Genomic DNA, 22249 nt, shown 5'->3' on the forward strand with positions numbered 1-22249 from the left:
CCCCCCCCCCCCCCCCCCCCCCCCGCCTCATACTGATCGAAACACGGCTCAATGCAGTCAGCTCAGCTCAGCTCCACTCCGCCCCGCTCAGCTTCAATGGAAACACTGCTCTTCTCCGCCCAGCTCGGCGTCAAGCTCAAGAGTAGGTACGCATTATATAAGATTTTACGAGAAAACTAAATCGTAAAATGTTGGCGGTGGACAGGGGAGAATGCTTTGTTGTGATTGGTGGACTCAAAAGTCACGTAATTATGACAATGTGCGGAATGAGGGTACCGAACGGGCGTGGGCAGACTTTTAAGCTAAGCAACTGCCTAAGCTTGGCGATGAGGGTGTCCGGCTAGGAGTAGGTATATGTGGTGGCACAGAAGATAATAGTACCTACTAACGTAGTGGTGGTCTGTGGTGGAAACGCACCCTAAGGGTTTAAAATTAAAACGAATAAATTACATTTTAGAGTTTATTAAACCAAAAGCCCAGTGTTACAAAATCACAATTTAGTTTACCATTGCTAGCGTATCTGTGTTTACATTTTGAAAATAAAATAAATTAAAGACTGCATGAAAACCAAATATTCATTAGCAAATAAGCTTGAGCAATAAGAGATGATTTAATGTTTAAAGTCTTCTGGAGGAAGGCTTCCACGAGACAACATTCAGCATTAAAGCATCTCTTCAAAAATTTCTACTATCTCTCAGGCTATAAAGCTCTGTTTTCTTAGGATAGTGGTCAAATTGTGCGTGCCTTAGAGCCAGCGCGCGCCATGGAAAATTTCCGTATGTTTTTTCCCCGCAAAATCTGTGAACTACATAGAAGCGCGCGCGCTTCGGAATTAATCCCGCATCGGATTTTGATAGATTTAAATATAAATTTACGGATCTTTAAACGTACCGTGGTGCGCGCTAGCTCCTATAGCATCGTATTTCATACGAAATTTTGATTAGACTCAAAAAGCTCTAGCCCAAAAAAAATAGTGACAATAATAGCGAGTATAGTGACCCAAAACTAGTTTTCAAAAGCTTCCAAAAGTCACTCAACATAGCAATCGCTATCCTAAGAAACCGCAGCTTATAGGATTGATTAATAAAGGATTAGGTAGTTTTTCAGTTTATTGTAAGGAAATTTATGTAAACACAGCTTAAGGTACGAAGTACTAATATAATAATTTTTAGTCAGTGAAAAAGTTACATGATGTAAAGCGTCGATAATTATTAGGTATCTTATTCAACAAAATAAATAATAGTAATAGGATAAATAATAGGATATCTGATATAGGTACCTAAAATTTCTTATGTTAAAACAATTTTGCAAAAACAAAAATTATACTTAGTAATTATTTTAGGACATAAGTAGATTATAGGTAGGTACTTAGTAACTTACGTCAGACTAAAAATATAAAGAATTCTTCCTAAGTTCCTTTCACACAATGAAAATAAAAAGAAAACGATTTTCTTTATAAGTACTTAGTAAGTAAGCTATACTTATTGGAATTTGTGGTAACTTACTGCTTTTTAGTCAATTTTATCAGGTAACTTTTCCACTGACTCATATTCTATATTTTAATATTAATTAGAAACTATTTACGATAATCGGGAGCTCCTCAAAAACAAATAAATACTCCAATGTGAAATAATATATTATAATCCTTTATAAGCAATTTTACAGGGATGTACATCCTTAATAATACACTTATACAATTTACACCTAAATTAATTAAGGGGAAGGGTGACAATTAGGTACCTACTTTAGTTTTTCTTAGTTTACTTAGAACGCAAAATAGTAGCTTCTCGCTGAAATGCATAAGAGGCGCACTACACGCGACCCATACCTAACCACCTTGTTGCATATACAAGGTTTTGCATGAAAACAAAATCGTAATATGTTGGCGGGGGACAGGGGAGAATGCTTTGTGATTGGTGGACTCTAAAGTCACGTAATCAAGACAATGTGCGGAATGAGGGTACCGAAATTGATTTTGATTGAGAGATAGATTTGTTTATATTTTGAGTAAACTAAGGAAACTAAAGTATAGCTATTGCAACACTATCCGTATTACGAAACGTGTGCAACTACTGCATTACGATTGTCGCAATCGCTGTTAAAGTTGCAGACACATCAATGTGTTGCAACTAGATATGAATGATACTAGGTGCAAGGCACTAGGCAAAGGTGAATACCAGGGCACAAAAAATTGCAAGTATTAGTATCTCTGGTCTAAGTAGAGTGACAAATATAAACTCGGGTCGACGACGGGACGACTGGGGAAAACTTTTTTATTACTAGATAGAGGGGCGGCGGGGAGGGGCAATGTACGCATAACATACAGAATTGTAATACAAGTGCGGAAACCTGCCCAGAGAGAAGAAATGGAGAAGACTGAACTGTACTATTAGTGAAAGAACAGTAATCGGAAGATAGCATCAATTGCGATAGTAATAATCGCAATGTAAAAAGACATGCTTCGTAATACAGATCCATTTTACTAAACTATACTCTGTCTACGGAAAGAAGTTAGTACAACGTTCCCTCTGTTACGTAATCCCAAACAAATGACAGGTTGAAATCTATAGAGCGCACTCCGACTTTGCTTAGACTTAAGAGAGTTAAAACGAGACAGATGTGTATCTCTCACATAAATCCGTCTTGTTTTAACTCAATCTTAAGTCTGCGCAAAGTCAAAGTGCGCTCTATAAATCTCAGCCACAGAGCCAAAAATCTCATTGAGTATTAACCATTTATTTTGATACACCAACCAATCACAAACGAAACTATGTTTCCGAATTGAATTTCGAATGTTTTTGGAAAATATGTACTTTCAAATTGAATTTAGAATGTTTTTTGAAAACATGTTTGTAATTGGTTGGTGACTCAAAATGGTTAACGCCCACTGAGATGTTTGGCTCTGTCATTTTTCGTACGTAACAGAGAGAGCGTTATATTAAGTTACTAGCTTATGCTCGCGACTTCGTCCGCGTGGACTACACAAATTTCAAACCCCCTATTTCACCCCCTTAGGGGTTGAATTTTCAAAAATCCTTTCTTAGCGGATGTCTACGTTATAATAGCTATCTGCATGTCAAATTTCAGCCCGATCCGTCCAGTAGTTTGAGCTGTGCGTTGATAGATCAGTCAGTCAGTCAGTCACCTTTTCCTTTTATATATATAGATTTCCGTGGATAGGGCATAAGCAATAGACACTGTCACCATAGATCTAGAGTGAACACAAAATTACTATGATAGTCTAAAACGGTATAACAATTTTTAGACAGGCATATTTCATTCGCGTTTTTGTCACTCAGTCTCTATTTACAATTTGAAAAGCATTCTAGGTAAAAACTTTTTAACAGGGTGGTTCGGTACTGCCTCTGACAGCTCGAACTTCATCCAGCACTGCAGTCCCATTGTGACCACGACATGAAATATCGACAAATCAAAATCATCAAATTAAACGTGGTTGTAGTATGTACTGTACCCATTAGCTACATTATAATAATTATATCGTTAAACCATAAAATCATTATGTTCACAAGATTCTAGAATGTTTATCAAAAGACTCGAGTATCTGACCTAGGAAAAATATTTTAAAAATGGCAACAAAATATAAAGACATATAATAACACAAAAATGTAGTATATCGCTAACAAGTGAAAAAAAATTATAGGACCCTCCTTAATATTTATGATCTTAGTAGCTAAATTTACCGTATTACACAGAATTTATAGAATATAATCTTTTTTTAATGACGAAAACAATATACAAACAAAAATATATAACAAAATTTACATTTTTCAAGAGTTTTCTTTCGATTTGATATCAGTTCCCTTTTGAAGAGAAAATCATTAAAAATAGATTATATTTTTGTAAAGTTTAACATAGTAATATTATAAGCAAATATTTTTTACATCTAATCTAATTTACACAGATACAATTGTGTATTTTATGTTATATAGAAATTACAATAATTTACAACTACCTTAATATTTTAAGAGCTTACACGCACTAAGCAAACTAGCTAGATTACTGTGCGCTTTTTTCGTTTTTTTTTTAATTTTTTCTTTAATTTCTTGGACCTAGTTTTTATTCAGTCTAGTCAAGGTGTTAGGCACTTAGCATCCTCATATAATATAGTTTTACTTCATTCCTAGGACAATTTCAAAAGTGCCTATTCTGTTCATTAAATGGCGCTTAACATTTGTATTAATTTGACGAAATAATCCGAATGGTCGCAATCTGTAGGAAGATGCAAAAACTTCGTAGAAGAAAAGTATTGGTTGGTTCAAACTTTAAATATTTTTTTAATAAAAATCACTTGATTTTTCAAATAGAAGGCAAAATTTGCTGTTTTTCCTTCCTCTTACAGATATATATTGAATAGATACTGTATTAGTAACTTTTTCTAACAGAGCTACAAATGGTAATAAAAACACACGCTTAAATACTTGGTATACTTTGTAATGATAAGTGCATTCTTTATTTCTTAATAGTGAATGTTTTTTTGATGACGAAACAACAGTTGTTACATAGCATAACAGAATATATCAGTTTGTTTATAAATCGTGTATTATTTTAGCACCAATGTCAGCGGCATGGTACGTGGCATAGCCAGGCACGGACCACGCACTCAAACTGATACTAAATATATCGTTTTGTATGATAAAAAATATAGTTACTTGAAACCAAAAGATCACAATGATCAAGATATTGACACATTGGGGCCGATTCTCTTGTACACAATCTCTAAACTAACTAAATTAACAGGTCTAAATCTAGTGCTATCATTTTCCGCAAGCAACATCATGAAAAGGATAGCAATTGATTTAGACGTGTCATTTTAGTTCAGTTTAGAGATTGTGTACAATGGAATGAGCCAAAATATGTACCTACCTGGGACGTGCAAAATTTAGTATTAGATAGTGTTTTTACTTTTTGTAGATTGACTTTTCTTTTTGCTATACAGATAAAGTGGGCTGGGTAGATATCCGCAGCTCCATCTCGAGGCCAAGGGTCATCATTATAGGACGTGATCCTCGTAAGTTAGCACGAATTCTGTACGAACCAAAACTATTGATGTCGAAAAAAAACTGATGTTCGCCCAATACAGCGTATTGTATCTATGATTTCTGGGTTAGGTATGACTCAAATGGAATAAAAGAACCGAGAACTTTACTGTCAAATTTTGCTGATAGTTATTTATTATTGCAATGTGCCCGGATTAATTAATTGTGGGTGTTAATATAACTACCATTCTCGATCGTTTTCGATTAAATTCGTTTAGAAAAGATTTCGTGTTCCAATCGTAGTCTCGTATATACTTTTTAACAAAAAAAGTATTTAGACTGTAAACAACTGAACCTAGCAGATATATCTAACGTAACAAATATATTGAAGCTTAAAACATTCAGAAACATGATAAAGGTGAACATATGTACATATTGTAATAAATCGAACTTAATACAAATATTATGTATTGTATAATAGACCAGATGATGCCGACTTCGTTCGCGTGGATTTAGGTCTTTTAAACATCCCGTGGGAACTCTTTAATTTTCCGAGATAAAAAGTAGCCTATGTCCTTCCCCGGGATGTAAACTAACTCTGTACCGAATCTCATCAAAATAGGTTTAACTGTTGGGCCGTGAAAAGCTAGCAGACAGACACACTTTCGCATTTATAATATTAGTATGGATAAATAATAAGTACCTACTTATTTTATCAATTTGGGAGTTCTTAGCGCGTAAGTCGCGAGTTAAATAAAAATAAAAATTAAAAATTAAGTCTCCCTCTTTAATTCCTATATTGTCGTTGAATGTAAGGAAAAAATTTAAGGCCTTAAAAGCTTAGGATTTTACTATTAAACTAGCTGATCGCTATTTCGAAAAATGAGCGGAATTTAGAAAATTTGCGTTGAGGTGGAATTTACAAAAATCCTGAAACATGTGTCTTCATTTGTAACCGACAACCCAAATACCAATTTGACGGACTTACATGCTTTTCATCTCCTATTTAACCCCCTTAGGAGTCGAACTTCCAAAAAATATTTCTTAGTGAATTTTAACGGTAGGATCCTCTTATAACGTAGGCACGTTATAAGAGGATCCTACCGTTAAAATTCATGTTTCTAACCGCAGCGGTTTAGGCTGCGGTATTTGATAGATAATTAAAATATTTAGATGAATATGAATGTATATGCATAGCTCCATTTCATTTGTTACGTTATACGATTTCATCTTTTGTAGCAGTTACTGATTTTATTAGAACTTCTAGACTCACAAAGATTACCAAAACCCGTTCAGTAGCATCGAATCCAATATCAAGTATTATTATTATCCTGGTGTATGGACTTCCCTATCCAATTTCGTAAACATACCGTCAAGTATCGACGCTTGCGTCTTTTATTTGTAAATCGTGAATTATATTTGATTTGTCATGTGTGGTCACAATTTTTATTGATTCTTTTATTCCTGGTGTTTTAACGATTGAATCGTTATGTAATTCATTTTTGGAATTATTGGTGTTAAAATTTGAGTGGTCCCACTTCTGTTCAAAAGATTTATTGCCATTAGAAACGGTGTCTATGGACTTAGATTTTCCAGTGTTCTCATGATTTTTTAGTTTACCCGAATCATTATTAGGACTTAAATCGTATTTTTTTATTATTCCATTACATTTCATCGATTGATCATCTTCTATATAACCATTACAATCAGCACTAAGTTCCTTTGTTTTGTTTTGAATAGCGTTTTCTTTAGTATCTAGGTCTTTATTAACAGTGCTTACGTTTTCTATATCAGTGTTATCAATACGACTTTCAATTTCGGTTACTACGTTACCTTCCACCCCTTGCGCTATATAATCTTCTTTCTTCTTCCGTTCCTTTTCCTGTTCTTCTTTTTCTTTCTTTTCAGCTAGTTCTCTCCGTCGTTCTGCGTTCCACCACGGTCTGAACCGTTGAAACACTATACGGGTACGATGCTGGCGTTTGAACACCCATGATATTGCCATTTCAACATCCGCTATTCTGAAATCAAAGGAAGAATAACAGATTAAAATCAAGACTTCCGCAAAATTTTATATGTATTTTTTTTTGAAAAATGAGAACTACATAAAAATGCCTTTATCTAGATGCTAATCTATACGTTTAATATTACTAATAATATTTAGTCAACAATAAAACTATTCATTCTATTGTACAATCTTATGGAACTTCAAACTGGAATTTTTGGAAGTTCAAGTTTGGAAGTTTGTTACCTGAAAAGGAATTTTGAAGTTGAATATTTAAAAACCATTTTTATGAGTCTAATATATTTCTGTCTTCTACTAGTGTGGTTTCGAAATAGATGTGGCTGGTATAAGTTACGACATTCAACAAATTATTTAGCATGTAGTACTAAGTGACCCTGACTCAACTTTTTCATAACTGCACTGCCCTTCTCGAATTAATTTTATACTAACACAACCTTGATCGGAATTTTATCTACCGCAGGGGTTTTCTATTCATTCATACAGATGATGACATTCTATAAATAGTTGCATTAAAACTAATAACAGGGAGAGGAAAATTGTAAACAGGAAATAAAATATAATAAAAATATTTTGACAATGATATCCACCCAGCATTACAAAACCATTTTAATTCCATAACCTTACTAGGCTTTTATACTAGGTTAGCCCGCTTCCATCTTTAGATTGCAATTTGCATCGTTATATTACCACTGGGCATTTAGATCGAGTGGCATAGTATTATTACCTTATCAAAAACAAAACAAAACTGTAGAGTTTTGCCGGAAATGGTCTCTAATCAGATTGTCATTATCACGTTAATTGCATTCAAAAGTTTGGCACTAATCCAAGCAGTCATACCTACGTCGTCTAGACCATAGATAAGTTTAAATTTGCAACGTTGTTATATTATGTCAAAAATTCTATGGTCATCTTTTATAACAAAATATAACAACGTTGCTAAATAACTAACCATGGATTACAGATAGATTAAATTGAATATTGAAAACGGACGTTAGATGGAATCAATCATTGCTTTATTGTTTTTTAGGGTTCCTTACCCCAAGGGTAAAACGGGACCCTATTACTAAGACTCCGCTGTCCGTCTTTCAGCAGGCTGTATCCCATGAACCGTGATAGACAGACAGTTGAAATTTTCACAGATGATGTATTTCTGTTGTCCCATACAACAAACGTGATTTTTTAGATATCTATTATGAAGTAGACATCCGCTAAGAAAGGATTTTTGATAATTTTACCTCTAAAGGAGTAAAATAGGGTTTTGAAATTTGGGTTGTCCACGCGGACGAGGTCGCGATAAGCTAGTTTATACATAAAAAGATTACTAAGATAAGATTTCGTTCGCGTGTCCTTTTTTCTGGGCTGTTCTCAAAAGCTACCGATTTCGATTATTATTGTTTATTGGATCTGATAACAGATGTAATAATAATGCTAAAGACGATTTACCGCACTTTAGAGAATCAGTATCATTATTATTATTGAGTGGCTATAAGGTCCAATTTGAGTTGGTTTTGTTTATCTCGGTCAGCTGCCGATTAGACCCTACATTCACAAACACGGCAATAGTTTGATAGCTGTAGATCAAGGTCGAACTGGCTCTTATTCCACGCGCACAGTGGCGTCAGTTCTGATGTCTATATATAAGGAAACTAAAACTAGCTGATGCCCGCGACTTCGTACGCGTGGTTTAGGTTTTTTAAATATCCCGTGAGAACTCTTTGATTTCACGGCATAAAAAGTAGCTTATCACTCTCCTGCACGCCTAACATGCGCACCGCGAGAAAATTTTGTCTACGCATTATCTCGTGTTTCTTCATACAAATAAGACGAGTAAATGCGTAGACAAAATTTTCTCGTGGTGCGCATGTTAGCCTAACAGGTCTTAGAACTTTAGAAAAATAAAGGTATACCCATGTAAAAAATCACGTCACTCCGATGCTCCGTTGCGACGTGATTGAAGGACAAACCAACAAACAAACACACTTTCGTATTTATAATAAGGGTACTGATATATGAAAGGAAAAGCTGAATGTGATCTATCAACGCACAGCTCAAACGACAGTATTCGGGTAAAAACCTCCCTCCTTTTGACGACCTCCCTGGCGCAGTGGTAAGCGCTGTGGTCTTATTAGTGGGAGGTCCCGGGTTCGATTCCTGGCATGGATTTGGAATTTTATAATTTCGAAATGTCTGGTCTGGTCTGGTGGGCTTCGGCCGTGGCTAGTTACCACCCTACCGGCAAAGCCGTACCGCCAAGCGATTTAGCGTTCCGGTACGATGCCGTGTAGAAACCAAAGGGGTATGGGCTTATTAAAAACTGCCATACCCCTTCCAGGTTAGCCCGCTACTATCTTAGACTGCATCGTCACTTACCACCAGGTGAGATTGCAGTCAAGGGCTAACCTGTATCTGAATAAAAATAAAATAAAATAATAAAAAAGATGTGAACACTCTAAAATTTAGTTGCCATGAGAATCATCAGTACGGACTACGGACATTGTCGACAATATTTTTTTATTGTCTCTATGCCGTCGACAAGTGCACGACATTTTAATCTACACTGTATTTGTTGGGCTTCCCTAGCAGATAACATGTACATATTTATATGTCTTCGGTTAGCCCGGTCATGTTCTTAATAAAAAACTTAAGTGTCAGGAAGTTATTATTAGAGATAAGATAAAATTGTCAATACCGCGCGAATGTGTTTGCAGTGCGTTGCAATTTTTACGATGCACAATGTATTTTGTACTTACTAGCTGATACCCAGCATGTGTTTCAATGCGACTTGCGTGCCACTTATTATACTTTGACTAGCTTGTGCTCGCGACTTCGTCCGCGTGGACTACACAATTTTCGAACCCCTATTTGGCCCCCTTAGGGGTTGAATTTTCATAAATCCTTTCTTAGCGAATGCCTACGTCATAATAGCTAACTGCATGCCTAATTTCAGCCCAATCCGTCTTGTAGTTTAACCTGTGCATTGATAGATCAGTCAGTCAGTCACCTTATCCTGATATTTAAATGCAAATAGAAATGTGCTCACCTCCTCTTGAACCGATCTCTATCTAGAGCGTATCTCTCCCAATGGCCGACTCGCGCTTGTCTCGAGGCGAAGTCCCAGACCCTCATCACGTGGACCTTTGGTGGTTCTGAAGTGAAGGTGACCTGGTAACAATAAGAAAAGGAACAGTTTATACATTTGGCTGAATATGGTACGAAGAATACAAGAAGAATTAGAAGAAAATTTTGTTTAATTTTCGTAGAATTTTAGTTGTAACGTAGTATTTATAAACAACACAACGAGCCTAACCTCGGCGTTCTGAATCATTCGTGACGTCATCGTATCATTGATGGCATCGCAGCTTAGTATGGCAATCAGATTGCGTTACTTTTGCTTTACTATATTATTATAGATAGCAACTTCGCTTTTACACAAAAGAAAAAAGGAACCCTTATGGGATCACTTCATTGTCTGTCTGTCTGTCGTGTTTGTCACAAAAACCTATAGGGTACTTCCCGTTAACCTAGAATCATGAAATTTGCCAGGTAGTTAGGTCCTATAGCACAAGTAAAGAAATAAATCTGAAAACCGTGGATTTGTGATTACATCACACAAGAAAAATTAAAATGTGTTAATTAACAGCCTGTATATTCTAAAACACATTTTTATTAATTTTTATGCATAATAGTTTTTGATTTGTCGTGCGAAATACCCGAGTACGGAAGCCTCGGTGGGCGAGACTGACTCGCAATTGGCCGGTTTTGTTTTCTAGTAAAGATGCAATTTGTTTGTGATATTGCAATACTCACCTATAGATATTGTTTTTGTTCAGTGCACTGTTTATAAGATAACCATCAAAGGACCAAAGTGTGTCATTTTAGTGAGAAATGATGACGAAGTAACGTGAGTCATCACACCAGCATCGTCATTGATGTAATCATTGATACTAATCGAGAGTCGTGAGCAATAGTGGCGTAAACAAAACAACCCGGGTAATGACCTCGCGTCGGGGAAACACTCGAACATACTTACAACTACTGAGAATATACTTTTCTTGCTGGCAAGTGATGATGCAGCCTAAGATGGAACGCGCTTGCCTAGAAGATCTATTCAATCTTGATTTGAAGGTACCCGTATTAAAAGTGGAGGACAAAACTGATGCCGGAAGGCCGTTCCATATAATATATCCTAACGGTTCGAATTAGAAACGAGGAGGAAATCGTTTCGTACGTGTCCCTGGAATTTCGACTACGTACGGGTGTAGAACTTGACGATTGACGACGCCTTGCGGTACGATAGTAGAAAGAAAGATGAAGGAGATTTATAGTCAAGAATCTGGCTCAAAATCCAAGAACGCATTTCTTTTTCTTCTATGTTTTACTAATATTTTAACCGAATATGCCACATTGTAGGTAGCTAGTGCAGTAGTGCTATCCTTTCCGCAGGAGCATTGTGAAAGATATTGCTATACATTTATATTGGCATAAGACCTATCATTAACCTTCCAAAAAGGAGGTGGTTCAATTCGGCCCGTTTTTTTTTTAGTTAAGGGACTGTGTACCTACAACAGAATTAGCTACAATGTCACATAGCTTGGACAAAACACAAAGAACTCTCTTAGTACTTTCTTCGAGCCACGATTCTTCTTCAAGCTTAGATTTTCAAGAAAGCACTTCACAGTTCTTCAAAGTAAGATAACTGTGGCGGTTACCACAATAGCAACTAGATGGCGCTGTTCAATCGATGACGTAGTCCCGAACAAATGTACCGCCGATAGCAATCGCACTAACGGAGTTTTCTGCAATCTGGACTATATATAGAAGTTTCAAGACATAACCGTCGGCCCAGCTGGCGCTACCGAGCACAACCAACCGCTCGGTGGGAGATCTCCCCTTTGGTACGGTCGAGCCTGCACACCGCTCCCGTACATAACTATACCAAGTATAGAAAGAAAGAGCTGTCTTTGACGTTTAAACTTTAAATATGCGTTTTATTCATCTATAGACTAATAATATTAATAATAGACCACAGACTGTTAATAATATAGACCTCGGGATCATCGAATCTATTAGGTATCTGTTATAAATGCGTATAGGTACTCATATAAAAACTTTCTTACTTTTTTAAAACTTGAATCTTGACTATTTACGTCGTCATTATTATTTATTGTTGTCTGCGCAAATTACTTAGTTTGTATAAGTGACAGATGAAATGTACCATACATCGCAATTCGCAGCCAATATAAAATCTTAATACCTAAATGAAAACATGCCCTAGTTAATTGCGCAAAATGGGGCTAGCATTAAATTGTCTGGGGTGAAGCCAAAACAATTGCAATTAGATATTTCGGTAAGTCTGATGGATGACTGTACGTCAGTCTTCATTTCCCCTGTTATTTTTAGATCCCATATATCCACGTTTCGATTTGATAGCGTATGGACAGATATGCTCCTTTACCTTCACCTACATTTTTCTACAAGTCTAAAACTTTAGCTTTTCTAGGTTACAGTGTTTCGAGACTGCGGTCTGTGCCCACTGGATGGCTTAGATCTGAAGATTTACACATTTGAGGTCGACTGAGTAACTTCAGATGAATAATTGCAAAAAGAAATTTATATTACTTTAACATTTAAATGTAGATAACAGGTTGAAGTTCCAGCGAAAAGAACAAGAAAGAGGGTAGTTCGCTATTGCCCATGACAGCTCGAACATCATCTCTCGCAGCACCGCAGTCCCGTTGTGCAATTGGGTTGAAATATCGACAAATAAAAACATAAAATTAATCGTGGTATGTCCTACCTACCTTGTCCATTATACTGATAATGGTCTTGTCTCTCGTAAATATGTTCCTTGCTCGAGCTTCTAACTTTGTCTTTCTTTTGTTAAAACCTTCAAATATTACGTTTTGAATTTCGAATTCTAATCATACTCCCTAAAATCCCGTTTATTAGACAATTTCTTTACCAAATCATGACAATAATCACCACACCAACTAAGTCAACTTGTAGACCAATTAAACTAAGCTCGATCTATGCAAATATCATTATAAATAGTCCTGTTAAGTGGTTATCCACACTTATGTTCCAGATAATATTATCAAGTAGCTAGTAAGTAAATCGCAAGCGTTTGAGTCGACTGTCTACTACATATTATGTATTATCATTTATAATGTATTATGATAATAATTATACGAGAAACGACCTACAAGGGTGACCCGCATACGTTGAGATTTTTACGAACATCAGAGACACTTTTACTAAAGTGTCATTTTTAGTTTTTAGTGAAATAAGTACATACTACATACGAAAACATTTTTTAAACTAGCTTATGCTCGCGACTTCGTCCGCGTGGACTACACAAATTTCAAACACCTTTTTTACCCCCTTAGGAGTCGAATTTCCAAAAATCCTTTCTTAGCGGATGCCTACGTCATAATAGCTATCTGCATGCCAAATTTCAGCCCGATCCATCCAGTCGTTTGAGATCAGTCAGTCAATCAGTCAGTCAATCACTTTTTCCTTTTATATATTTAGATTTCGTGTTACATCAATGATAGTAATTTCTCAAAAACCGCTGTATCATACAAGCGAGTGGTGGTGGGGTGAAGGGTGACTGCACAACAAGGCAAACGTGGTGGGGAAATCCGCCATGTGGTAAACCATAGTGACGAAATATGTTGTAAAATCATGATAAACAATACAAGGTAACTGTCAGTTGTCACGTACTTTGGCGATAGTGGTTATTTCAAAGCTGCTTCAAAACTAAGGACCTAGTTACTAATAAAAATACGCAAGTAATTATAGGGTAATGGTTCGAAGAATACTCAACAATAGTACGAAATCAAAGGTAATCGTCAGAATTAATCCGATTCTGTTGTCTTTCTCTAAACTAAATTTAGAGTACCTATCTGCATCTTTTTCTTTTCAATATTGCTGAAAAAGGACGGGACATGAATTTTACATTTATAGACTCTAAATTTTAGTGCACGCTACAAACAAACGATACGCTCGCGACTGGCCGCTAAAGTCATGAGGTTTGACGGCTCTAAATTAAAGGCCATTGCCCAAGTGACTATGGGACTCAGTATCGCTACCAAATAAGTTGTCCACTAATAAAATAGAGCTTAATTTTTAGGATAGTTTTATTACATTTAATTACACATTTAAAAAAATCTAAACCTCCGGATTCCGCAGAAATATGGTGAAGAACGACCTCCGAAATTAGAATTTTCGAAACTGTTAATTCGCTGCTAACTTACGTTTTACTGAAATATTTCGCTTTATTAAATATATTTCTAAAGAAATCTATATTATAGAAGCCTCAATAGCTCAACAGTTAAAGGTGTGGACTGAAATCCGAAGGGTCGCCGGTTCAAACCCCACCTGTCGCACTACTGTCGTACCTACTCAGGTGGCACAAGCTTGACGCTTTCGTCCTACGTCGGCAACGATGCGGCAGCATTCTATAGAACGCGACAGGTCAAGATGACAATCGGGGTGACGTGCGGCTGTGCGGAGCGTCCCCAGCCTCATACCCCGATTGCCATCTTGACCTGTCGCATACTATGGGTATCCGCTAGCTGCGCTCTGGCATTGGTAGCACACATATAGGCACCGCGTCTAGCCGTGACGTGTAGAAGGCCTCGCGCTCACGTGGAACACCTAAGCCCGCAGCGATGCACGCGGCGTCATGCCACAGCGAGGCGTCACCTATACAGAATACATAACTATATGTTAAAAATTGCTTTTAATCAGTTAATTAAGTGAATTGAATGATGATAAGATAGGTATACACACCTCTAACTTGTGTAAGTTATGTGTGTTTTAAGCAATTAAATATCACTTTCTTTAAAGGTGAAGGAAAACATCGTGAGGAAACCTGCATGCATTCACTATACTGTCCTAAAAGATGTGTGAAGTATGCCAATCAATCCACTTGGCCAGCATGGGAGACTATGGCCCTTCTCACTCTGTAAGGAGACCCATGCTCTGTAGCGAGCCGGTGATGGGTTGATCATGATGATGATTAAGTAATTACTAGTTACAAATCGAAATAACACATACAGAATACATAACTATATGTTAAACATTGCAACATGTACAGATAATAGTTCATACAGTACAGATTGAATGTACATAGTATAGGTACTATGACTGGTAAAATACAGGTATTTAAGCGGGTAACATATCTGCATATGCCACTTCATCTGTATAGGCTGTCTAATGGGTAAGTAGTACTTTTCATTATTATACATACCAAGTGTGCAGAAATCCAACGCAGAATAATATTTCTTTCCTCAGAGTCTGAAGGCTGTGCGAGGACGTAGAGATATGCCACATGCATAACTCGCACTCTGTGTCCAAATAAAGCAGCAGGTGCTAGCCCGGCTCGGAGAGCTTTTTGTGATGAACCAAAACACTCCATGCAAATGACATGTTCATGTGAAATCTGTCAAATCATATATTTACAATATTAGATAATTTCAAAAGCATTTGCAATTCTTCTTTGATCAGTTAATTGTTTTTAATCAGTTAATTAAGTGAATAATGATAAGATACAACGACTCACACAATCAACACAAACAAAGACACAACTCAACTGTTAGTTATGTGCGTTTTAAGCAATTAAATATCACTTTCTTTAACGGTGAAGGAAAACATCGTAAGGAAACCTGTACGCTTGAGAGTTCTCCGTAATGTTCTCAAAAGGTGTTCTAACCACATTTCACGACAGTTGGTTACTTCTAATAAAACGTCGAGGCTTCGACATCACGCAAATAGCTCTAATGTAGCCCTATTTTCCATGATTTTACCGTTTTCACGTCACCTTTCTTTTCTTTCTTTCTTCTTTTTTTTAAAAGAATAACCTTAACCTATTATTTGACATATCGTCGATTCGAATCAAGCCGAGAGTTTCCTCACTTTAGTTCACTCTGCCCTAACACTCTTATAAACCAAATAATTATTTATTTATTACTTACCTACTGGTGCAGGTGAATTCCAAGATCCAAAAGTCGCAGTGGAGAGTCCCGGAAGGAACAAATTACCACACCGACTTGATGGATTTTCCATAACATAATAATGTGTATTATCTATGTCTACAACTAACTAGGCGTCTGTAGATTCCTAGATCACTTTGTCTAATTATTAAATAGTGATTAAACAAAAAATTAAACAGCAGTAATAGTGTTCTGTGCTTTAGCTGAACAACCACAGAGAACGAATTAAAAACAAACAATTTATTTGACATTAGGGATGTCATATCGATCCGATATCGATTTTCAAAGAATCTATTTTTGTGACAAGAAAATCGATCCACGTTCCGATTTTTGCTTCTTTATTTTAGATTGAGTTCACGCAAACAGAGTAAAAAAGAAGCAATATAAAACTAGTAAATAACTACTAAAATAAAATAAGTACATATATATGGGTAACATTGGTATAATATTATTTTAAAAAAGGGTTTTAGAATATGATTTATGTACATAAATATGTTTTTTATTGAGTAATTATTTGATGTTATTAAACAATTTACAGCATGTTCTACCTTTAATTCCATTGAACTATTGACTCACAATGTTTGACACGTTTTAAAGTTACCCGTAGCTACTTTACCAAGTTAGTTGGTCATTCATACCATTGATATCTTTTTGCCCCCTGCACTATTTATTTTTCATAAAAACGTCCAAAATTAAAAATTCGACTGTAGTTGATCAAATTCAGATACCCAGAAACCGAGAAGTGTTGGGAAGAATATCAATATAATATGTATACCCTATTAGGTATTTTTTCATAACTGGTACTAACTAATTTGATTTTTAATTAAAATATAGGTATCGAAAAAATCGAAGATTTATTTTTGCGAAATAAATATTCCAGACCTCGATTTTTTTTAATCCGTTCCTCAGATTTCGATTCGAATCGATCTAAAAATCGATCTTTTTTTGAAGATTCACCATTTAGATTTGACATTCGACAACCTCTCGATTACGGTGAAATTACAGTTACAATGTCGCGATCGCAATCACCTATTTGTTGACGCTCACTATTTGCTACAATGCATTGCAATATGAATATAGTACCTACGCGACAGGTTGAAATGACAATCGGGAAGGGAACGCACTAACACCCCCCGTGTTTAATCGGTGCGTGCGAATGCGGGTGGGTGTGCGGGGCGTCCCCTCACCTCATACCCCGATTGCCATCTCAACCTGTCGCGGACTATACCATAAATTCAACCAATCAGAACTATTGTAATAATTCTATTGCTATTGTAATAACGACAGGGGCTCGATTTTGTTTCGATTTTGTTAATTAATGTCCGCTACAATGTAACGATCTCAATTACTTCTGATTGGTTGAGGCGTGCTTACTGTTGCCTATAATGCATTTGCATTGTTGCAACAAGAATACCAAAAATTCAGCCAATCACAACAATTATTGCGATTGTAATAAGGATTGATGCATGAAAGTAATAATCGGAAGTCGAAGCAAGACGTCATCATAATCGACCTAAGCTTATCGATTCCTTGATTCGCGTCACTACATGTTTTGCTAATGTCAGGAAAATGAACAAAACAACTACTTTTATTTCGGTCAGTTTCTAATTATACGGCTGTTTTTTTATTTCGTAACATTTTAAATGTTTTTTAAAATTAAAAACAGGAATTACAAATTTCACCATTTCGGTGTACACCTATATCTATAGCGATACCATTGGTGGGCAGTCTCCTTTAAAACTGTCAAAATATGTCTGTCCTTTTCATATTATATTAGTAAGAAGAGAATGCATTTGCATTCTCTTCTTACGCTCTAAAATTTAGTTGTGCTCAGAATCAGTACCATTATTATACTAAAAGAAAAGTGGCCCATACAAAAATGCAAACCGGTAACTTTATTTATTAGGTGAGTAGTAAGTACTTAAGGTACGTTAAGAAACTGTGATAGCCTAGTAGTTAGGACGTCCGCCTTCTAATCGGAGAGGTCGGGGGTTCGATCCCGGGCACGCACCTCTAACTTTTCGGAGTTATGTGTATTTTAAGTAATTAAATATCACTTGCTTTAACGGTGAAGGAAAACATCGTGAGGAAACCTGCATGCCTGAAAGTTCTCTATAATGTTCCCAAAGGTGTGTGAAGTCTACCAATCCGCACATGGCCAGCATGGTAGACTATGGCCAAACTCTTCTCACTCTGAGAGGAGACCCGTGCTCTGCAGTGAGCCGGTGATGGGTTGATTATGATGATCATGATGAAGTACTTAAGGAACGTAAGCAGCATCTTATTTAACCAGATTAATAGATTTCCTTATAATTTCACATTATTGAATCAGTAATGAGTAATGACTCGCGCTTTTAGTGATTCGGTTGAAAGGTCGTAAGGTAATGTGACCCACCTGAGTGACAGAGTCTGACGTGGAGGTCGGGCACTCGGAAAATGTTTTTAGACTAAGGCGCCGTCCTATTGTCATCGCTCGCGCGATGATACGATGCGATTTCACCGTGCGATGAAATACAATATGAACGCATCGCATGATCGCGCGATCTTCAATAGGACATTCAGTAGAACAAAGTTTGTTTGAACGCACGGGACGCGCGATCATTTTCGTCGGACGCACGCGTCATCGCACGAGCGATGACAATAGGACGGCGCCTAAGCAAGGCATCCCAGACCGATTGACTAATCACCAATCCATACTTTTAATACTATAAATGCGAAAATGTGTCTGCTAGCTTTTCACGGCCTAACAGTTTAACCGATTTTGATGAAATTTGGTACAGAGTTAGCTTACATCTCGGAGATTTTATCCTGGAAATCAAAGAGATCCCACGGGATTCTTATAGGCCTATGCGTTTAACCGATTTATATGAAAGGTACCTGTAGAGGTGGGTACTAGGTAGCGTCCCCGAAATTGATATAGGCAAATTTTTATACCGGAAAATTAAATAGTTCCCACGGTATTTTTAAAAAGCTAAATCCACGCGAGCATAATCTATATTTTACTATAGTTATAGTTTTCGGCGTTATGTTCGGCGCACATAACGCCGAAAAGTTAGAGATGCGTGCCCGGGATCGATCCCCCGATCCGATTAGGAGGCGGACGTTCTAACCACTAGGCTATCACCGGTTGGTCTCCATAGGGCATACCAAATACCCATATAATAATACCTTCTTGTAGCTATTGAATAGTGTTTCTTATTACAGCATACCAAGGTTTTAATTGTAATTTCCTACATCGTAACTACGTATTTATTTAGCATTTATAAATACAAAGAAACCTGTTTCATTATAAATGAAAAATGAACATATTTTTTATTTATTTATCGACTTTTAAGTCTTGTCTCTAGAAATATCTTTGCATCTGGCATTGATATAAATTTGTAATAAGATTTTATTTAAATTGGATGCATATTGCATACCTATAGTCCGCGACAGGTTGAGATGGCAATCGGGGAGGGAACACCCCGCACACCCGCACACCCCCCGCGCTACACGGTGCGGGCGAGCGCGGGTGACTTATGGGTGTGCGGGTCCCTCCCCCCACTGATACCTCGATCGATTGCCATCTCATACTATACTAGCTTCCTGGGGAAGGACATTAAGAGTTCATGGGATTTATAAGAACCTAAATCACTTGCCACCAGGTCAGATTGCAGCCAAGCGTTAGTCTATAAATAAATAAAACAAAATACATGCAGATGAAGTCGCGGGTATTATTTAGTTAAGTATAAAATACTTGATTACCTACAATATGACAGAGAAATGCCAATTTAGATTACACTATCAATGTTATGTTTATCTACAAAGTGTTTAAAGAGTACTGTTACAAAGAATTTTAATAATTTATACATATCAAGTGGTGCATAATGTTCACTTTTTCTTGCCTTGTCAGGTTTTAATAATTGAATGAACTGCCATAAAAATTCCTAGACAGCATGCAAAATTTCAAGGTCAAGATAACTACTTTTAAAAAATCACTACCCCTGTTTTATAACAGGGGTAGTGATTTTTTGAAGGACAAACCATCAAACAAACACTTTCGCATTTATATGCGAAAGTGTTTGTTTGATGGTTTGTCCTTCAATCACGGGTATAGTTTAAGACCTGGAGAGTGACATAGGATACTTTTTATCCCAGAAAATCAAAGAGTTCCCAAGGGATTTTTAAAACCTAAATCGATGCGTACGAAGTCGCAGGCATTAGCTAGTAAGAAATAAAAACTCACCTTTTTAGGTGGCAACTTTTGTTTCTCTGCTTTTCTCCTCTCATTCAGCAAACGACCACATTTGTTGTCTTCTCTTCCCTCATCTTGTATTACTTCCGTTTCATTCACTTTATCGTTAATCACCTCATTGCACACTAGCGCACTATCAACAACATCTTGACTGTACAAACTATCATCTGTCAAATCACCAAACGTCCGTGACAAATTATGAGCCAACTTACAAGTTATACCAGAATCCTCCTCGATATCTGAATCGAAGTCTGAATGGTTAACCTCACCAATGTCTTCTCCAAATACATCATGAGATGTATAGCAACTATCTGGTGATTCCTCAAACACAATAAACGAGTCTTCAGAATCACATTCTGATGGGATCCTCCGTCTACAATTGGGAGGGCTATCCGAGAAAACAATTTGAAATGAATCTTCACTCTCTACTGATGAAGAGAAAAACTTGCCAGTCACTTCGTTGAAGCAGTCACTGTCTTGTGAACTCTGCAGCTCCGTTGAATTTATTTCATTGCCAAATACAGTTTCGTTAGGCAAATCTTTATGACTTCCTGGTTTTTCTGAACTGTGAACTGGTATTGGGATTGGATTTGTAATTTCAGGTGCTTCTCGAGTCACTTCAGCTTCGTTATTGACAACATTTTTACTTCTTGATTTTAATAGCGCCTTTAATTTATTTAATTTCTCCTCGCAAGAGGACACAATTTCTTCAGTATTTACAGACTTACTATCTTTAGTCACAGTTTGCTCATTTACATTACTTTTCTGATTGTTTTCAACTGGTAAACTGTCTATATCTGTAGGTTGTTTAGTACACATTTCAGTCTTAACTTTTGGGGCCTCTGCATGAATATATTCTTCATTGTGATGATTATAAGGACTATAATGTTCAATGTATGTGTTGTCAGCACTGCAGGTGACGTCTTCTGGGGAGAAGGCATCTTCAAATGATTCTTCCACCGAGCCTGGCTTGATAAAAGCCTTCCGTGGTCGGTTCAAACGAAACTTTGAGGGTTGTTCATTTCTTTTATTTTTATTATTTAATAGCAATCGAACCTGATTTAACTTTTCCTCACAATGGCTGGCAGCTAATCTACAGTCTTCACTCATTCCTACTTCCAAATTTGTATTTACTTCATTGTTAGTGGCGAAATTGAACAGATCCCGCTCATTTTTATTTTGAACCTCAATGTTGGAACTCTGCCAGGGTGACGGCGCCATCTGCTGGTCGTTGTAGTCTTCGAAACAATCGTAGTACTGAGAAGTTGACGAGGTCGTACGCTTCTGGAATATCGCTCCCATTACATTGAGAACGCCAGAAAAGAAACTAGTTATACCCGCCAGAGATGGATAATAGTCAGGCCTTTGAGGCCTCTCCGCCTCCTTTGTCTCGACCATGTTAGTTTCCTCTTTTTCCTCACCCGTTATAACAGAATCTGCCAAATTTTTCTTAAGTGGATCGGGAATTAGGTGCAGATTGTTAAAAAATAAGGTATCCCCGTATGTATGCTTCATTTCGTCCTTGGAGTTCGTTCGGGAGTCTGTTGAATAACTTGTAAGCGGAAAATGTATCGGAGCAAATCCGTTAAGATCTAAGAGATTGCGTCTTTGACGCGTACCATTAAAACTATGCATTTTTACAATTTTACACTATTTTTACTGGTCCAAAGAGGATGCTAAGCCATTTTACACTCACGCGTACATATTTAAGTCTCTATCTCTGGGCCTAAATATATTAGGAGAAGGCTTTATTGTACACTTTATGTCCAATGTTTCCTCGTCCGATATCCAAGGGTTAGGATAGACACAAATCACTCCGTTAATCACGTAACACACTGTATCGCCGTAATATGTGACTTCTGAATAACACACAGTTTCGTTTTCTTGGGAACAGTAGTCATTTATTAGCTCCATTTTAATAATTTTCTTATTACACGTCTTTATAGTTCAGCCATTTTGTAAAAAATTAAATGATGTTATTATATTTTTGTAAAAT

At 36.7% G+C, this 22249-nt stretch overlaps 1 protein-coding gene and 1 long non-coding RNA gene across 2 annotated transcripts; both read right to left on the reverse strand.

Annotated features, from left to right (window-relative positions):
* Positions 1-446: 446 nt before the first annotated feature.
* On the reverse strand, positions 447-22237 carry PPP1R15 (Protein phosphatase 1 regulatory subunit 15). Its single transcript, XM_034972005.2, has 3 exons — positions 20245-22237; positions 10064-10185; positions 447-7018 (listed from the first exon to the last, which is right to left on the reverse strand). The coding sequence occupies exons 1-3, from the start codon at positions 21886-21888 to the stop codon at positions 6370-6372; spliced, it is 2415 nt and encodes an 804-aa protein (XP_034827896.1). The 5' UTR covers positions 21889-22237; the 3' UTR covers positions 447-6369.
* On the reverse strand, positions 14205-16242 carry LOC138402768 (uncharacterized). Its single transcript, XR_011237105.1, has 3 exons — positions 16002-16242; positions 15278-15469; positions 14205-14730 (listed from the first exon to the last, which is right to left on the reverse strand). It is a non-coding gene; the product is annotated as an uncharacterized lncRNA (long non-coding RNA).
* Positions 22238-22249: the final 12 nt, after the last annotated feature.

This window comes from Maniola hyperantus, chromosome 9 (assembly GCF_902806685.2).
Source record: "Maniola hyperantus chromosome 9, iAphHyp1.2, whole genome shotgun sequence".
In the NCBI taxonomy this organism is placed as follows: domain Eukaryota; kingdom Metazoa; phylum Arthropoda; class Insecta; order Lepidoptera; family Nymphalidae; genus Maniola; species Maniola hyperantus.

Bases quoted from the DNA above. Each gene is read 5' to 3' on its own strand.
- PPP1R15 (XM_034972005.2), bottom strand. From the start codon at position 21,888: ATGCATAGTTTTAATGGTACGCGTCAAAGACGCAATCTCTTAGATCTT. The intron at 10,186-20,244 runs GTGAGTTTTTAT...TATTGTTACCAG, and splicing joins AAAAGTTGCCACCTAAAAAG to GTCACCTTCACTTCAGAACC. The intron at 7,019-10,063 runs GTGAGCACATTT...CTTTGATTTCAG, and splicing joins AGAGATCGGTTCAAGAGGAG to AATAGCGGATGTTGAAATGG.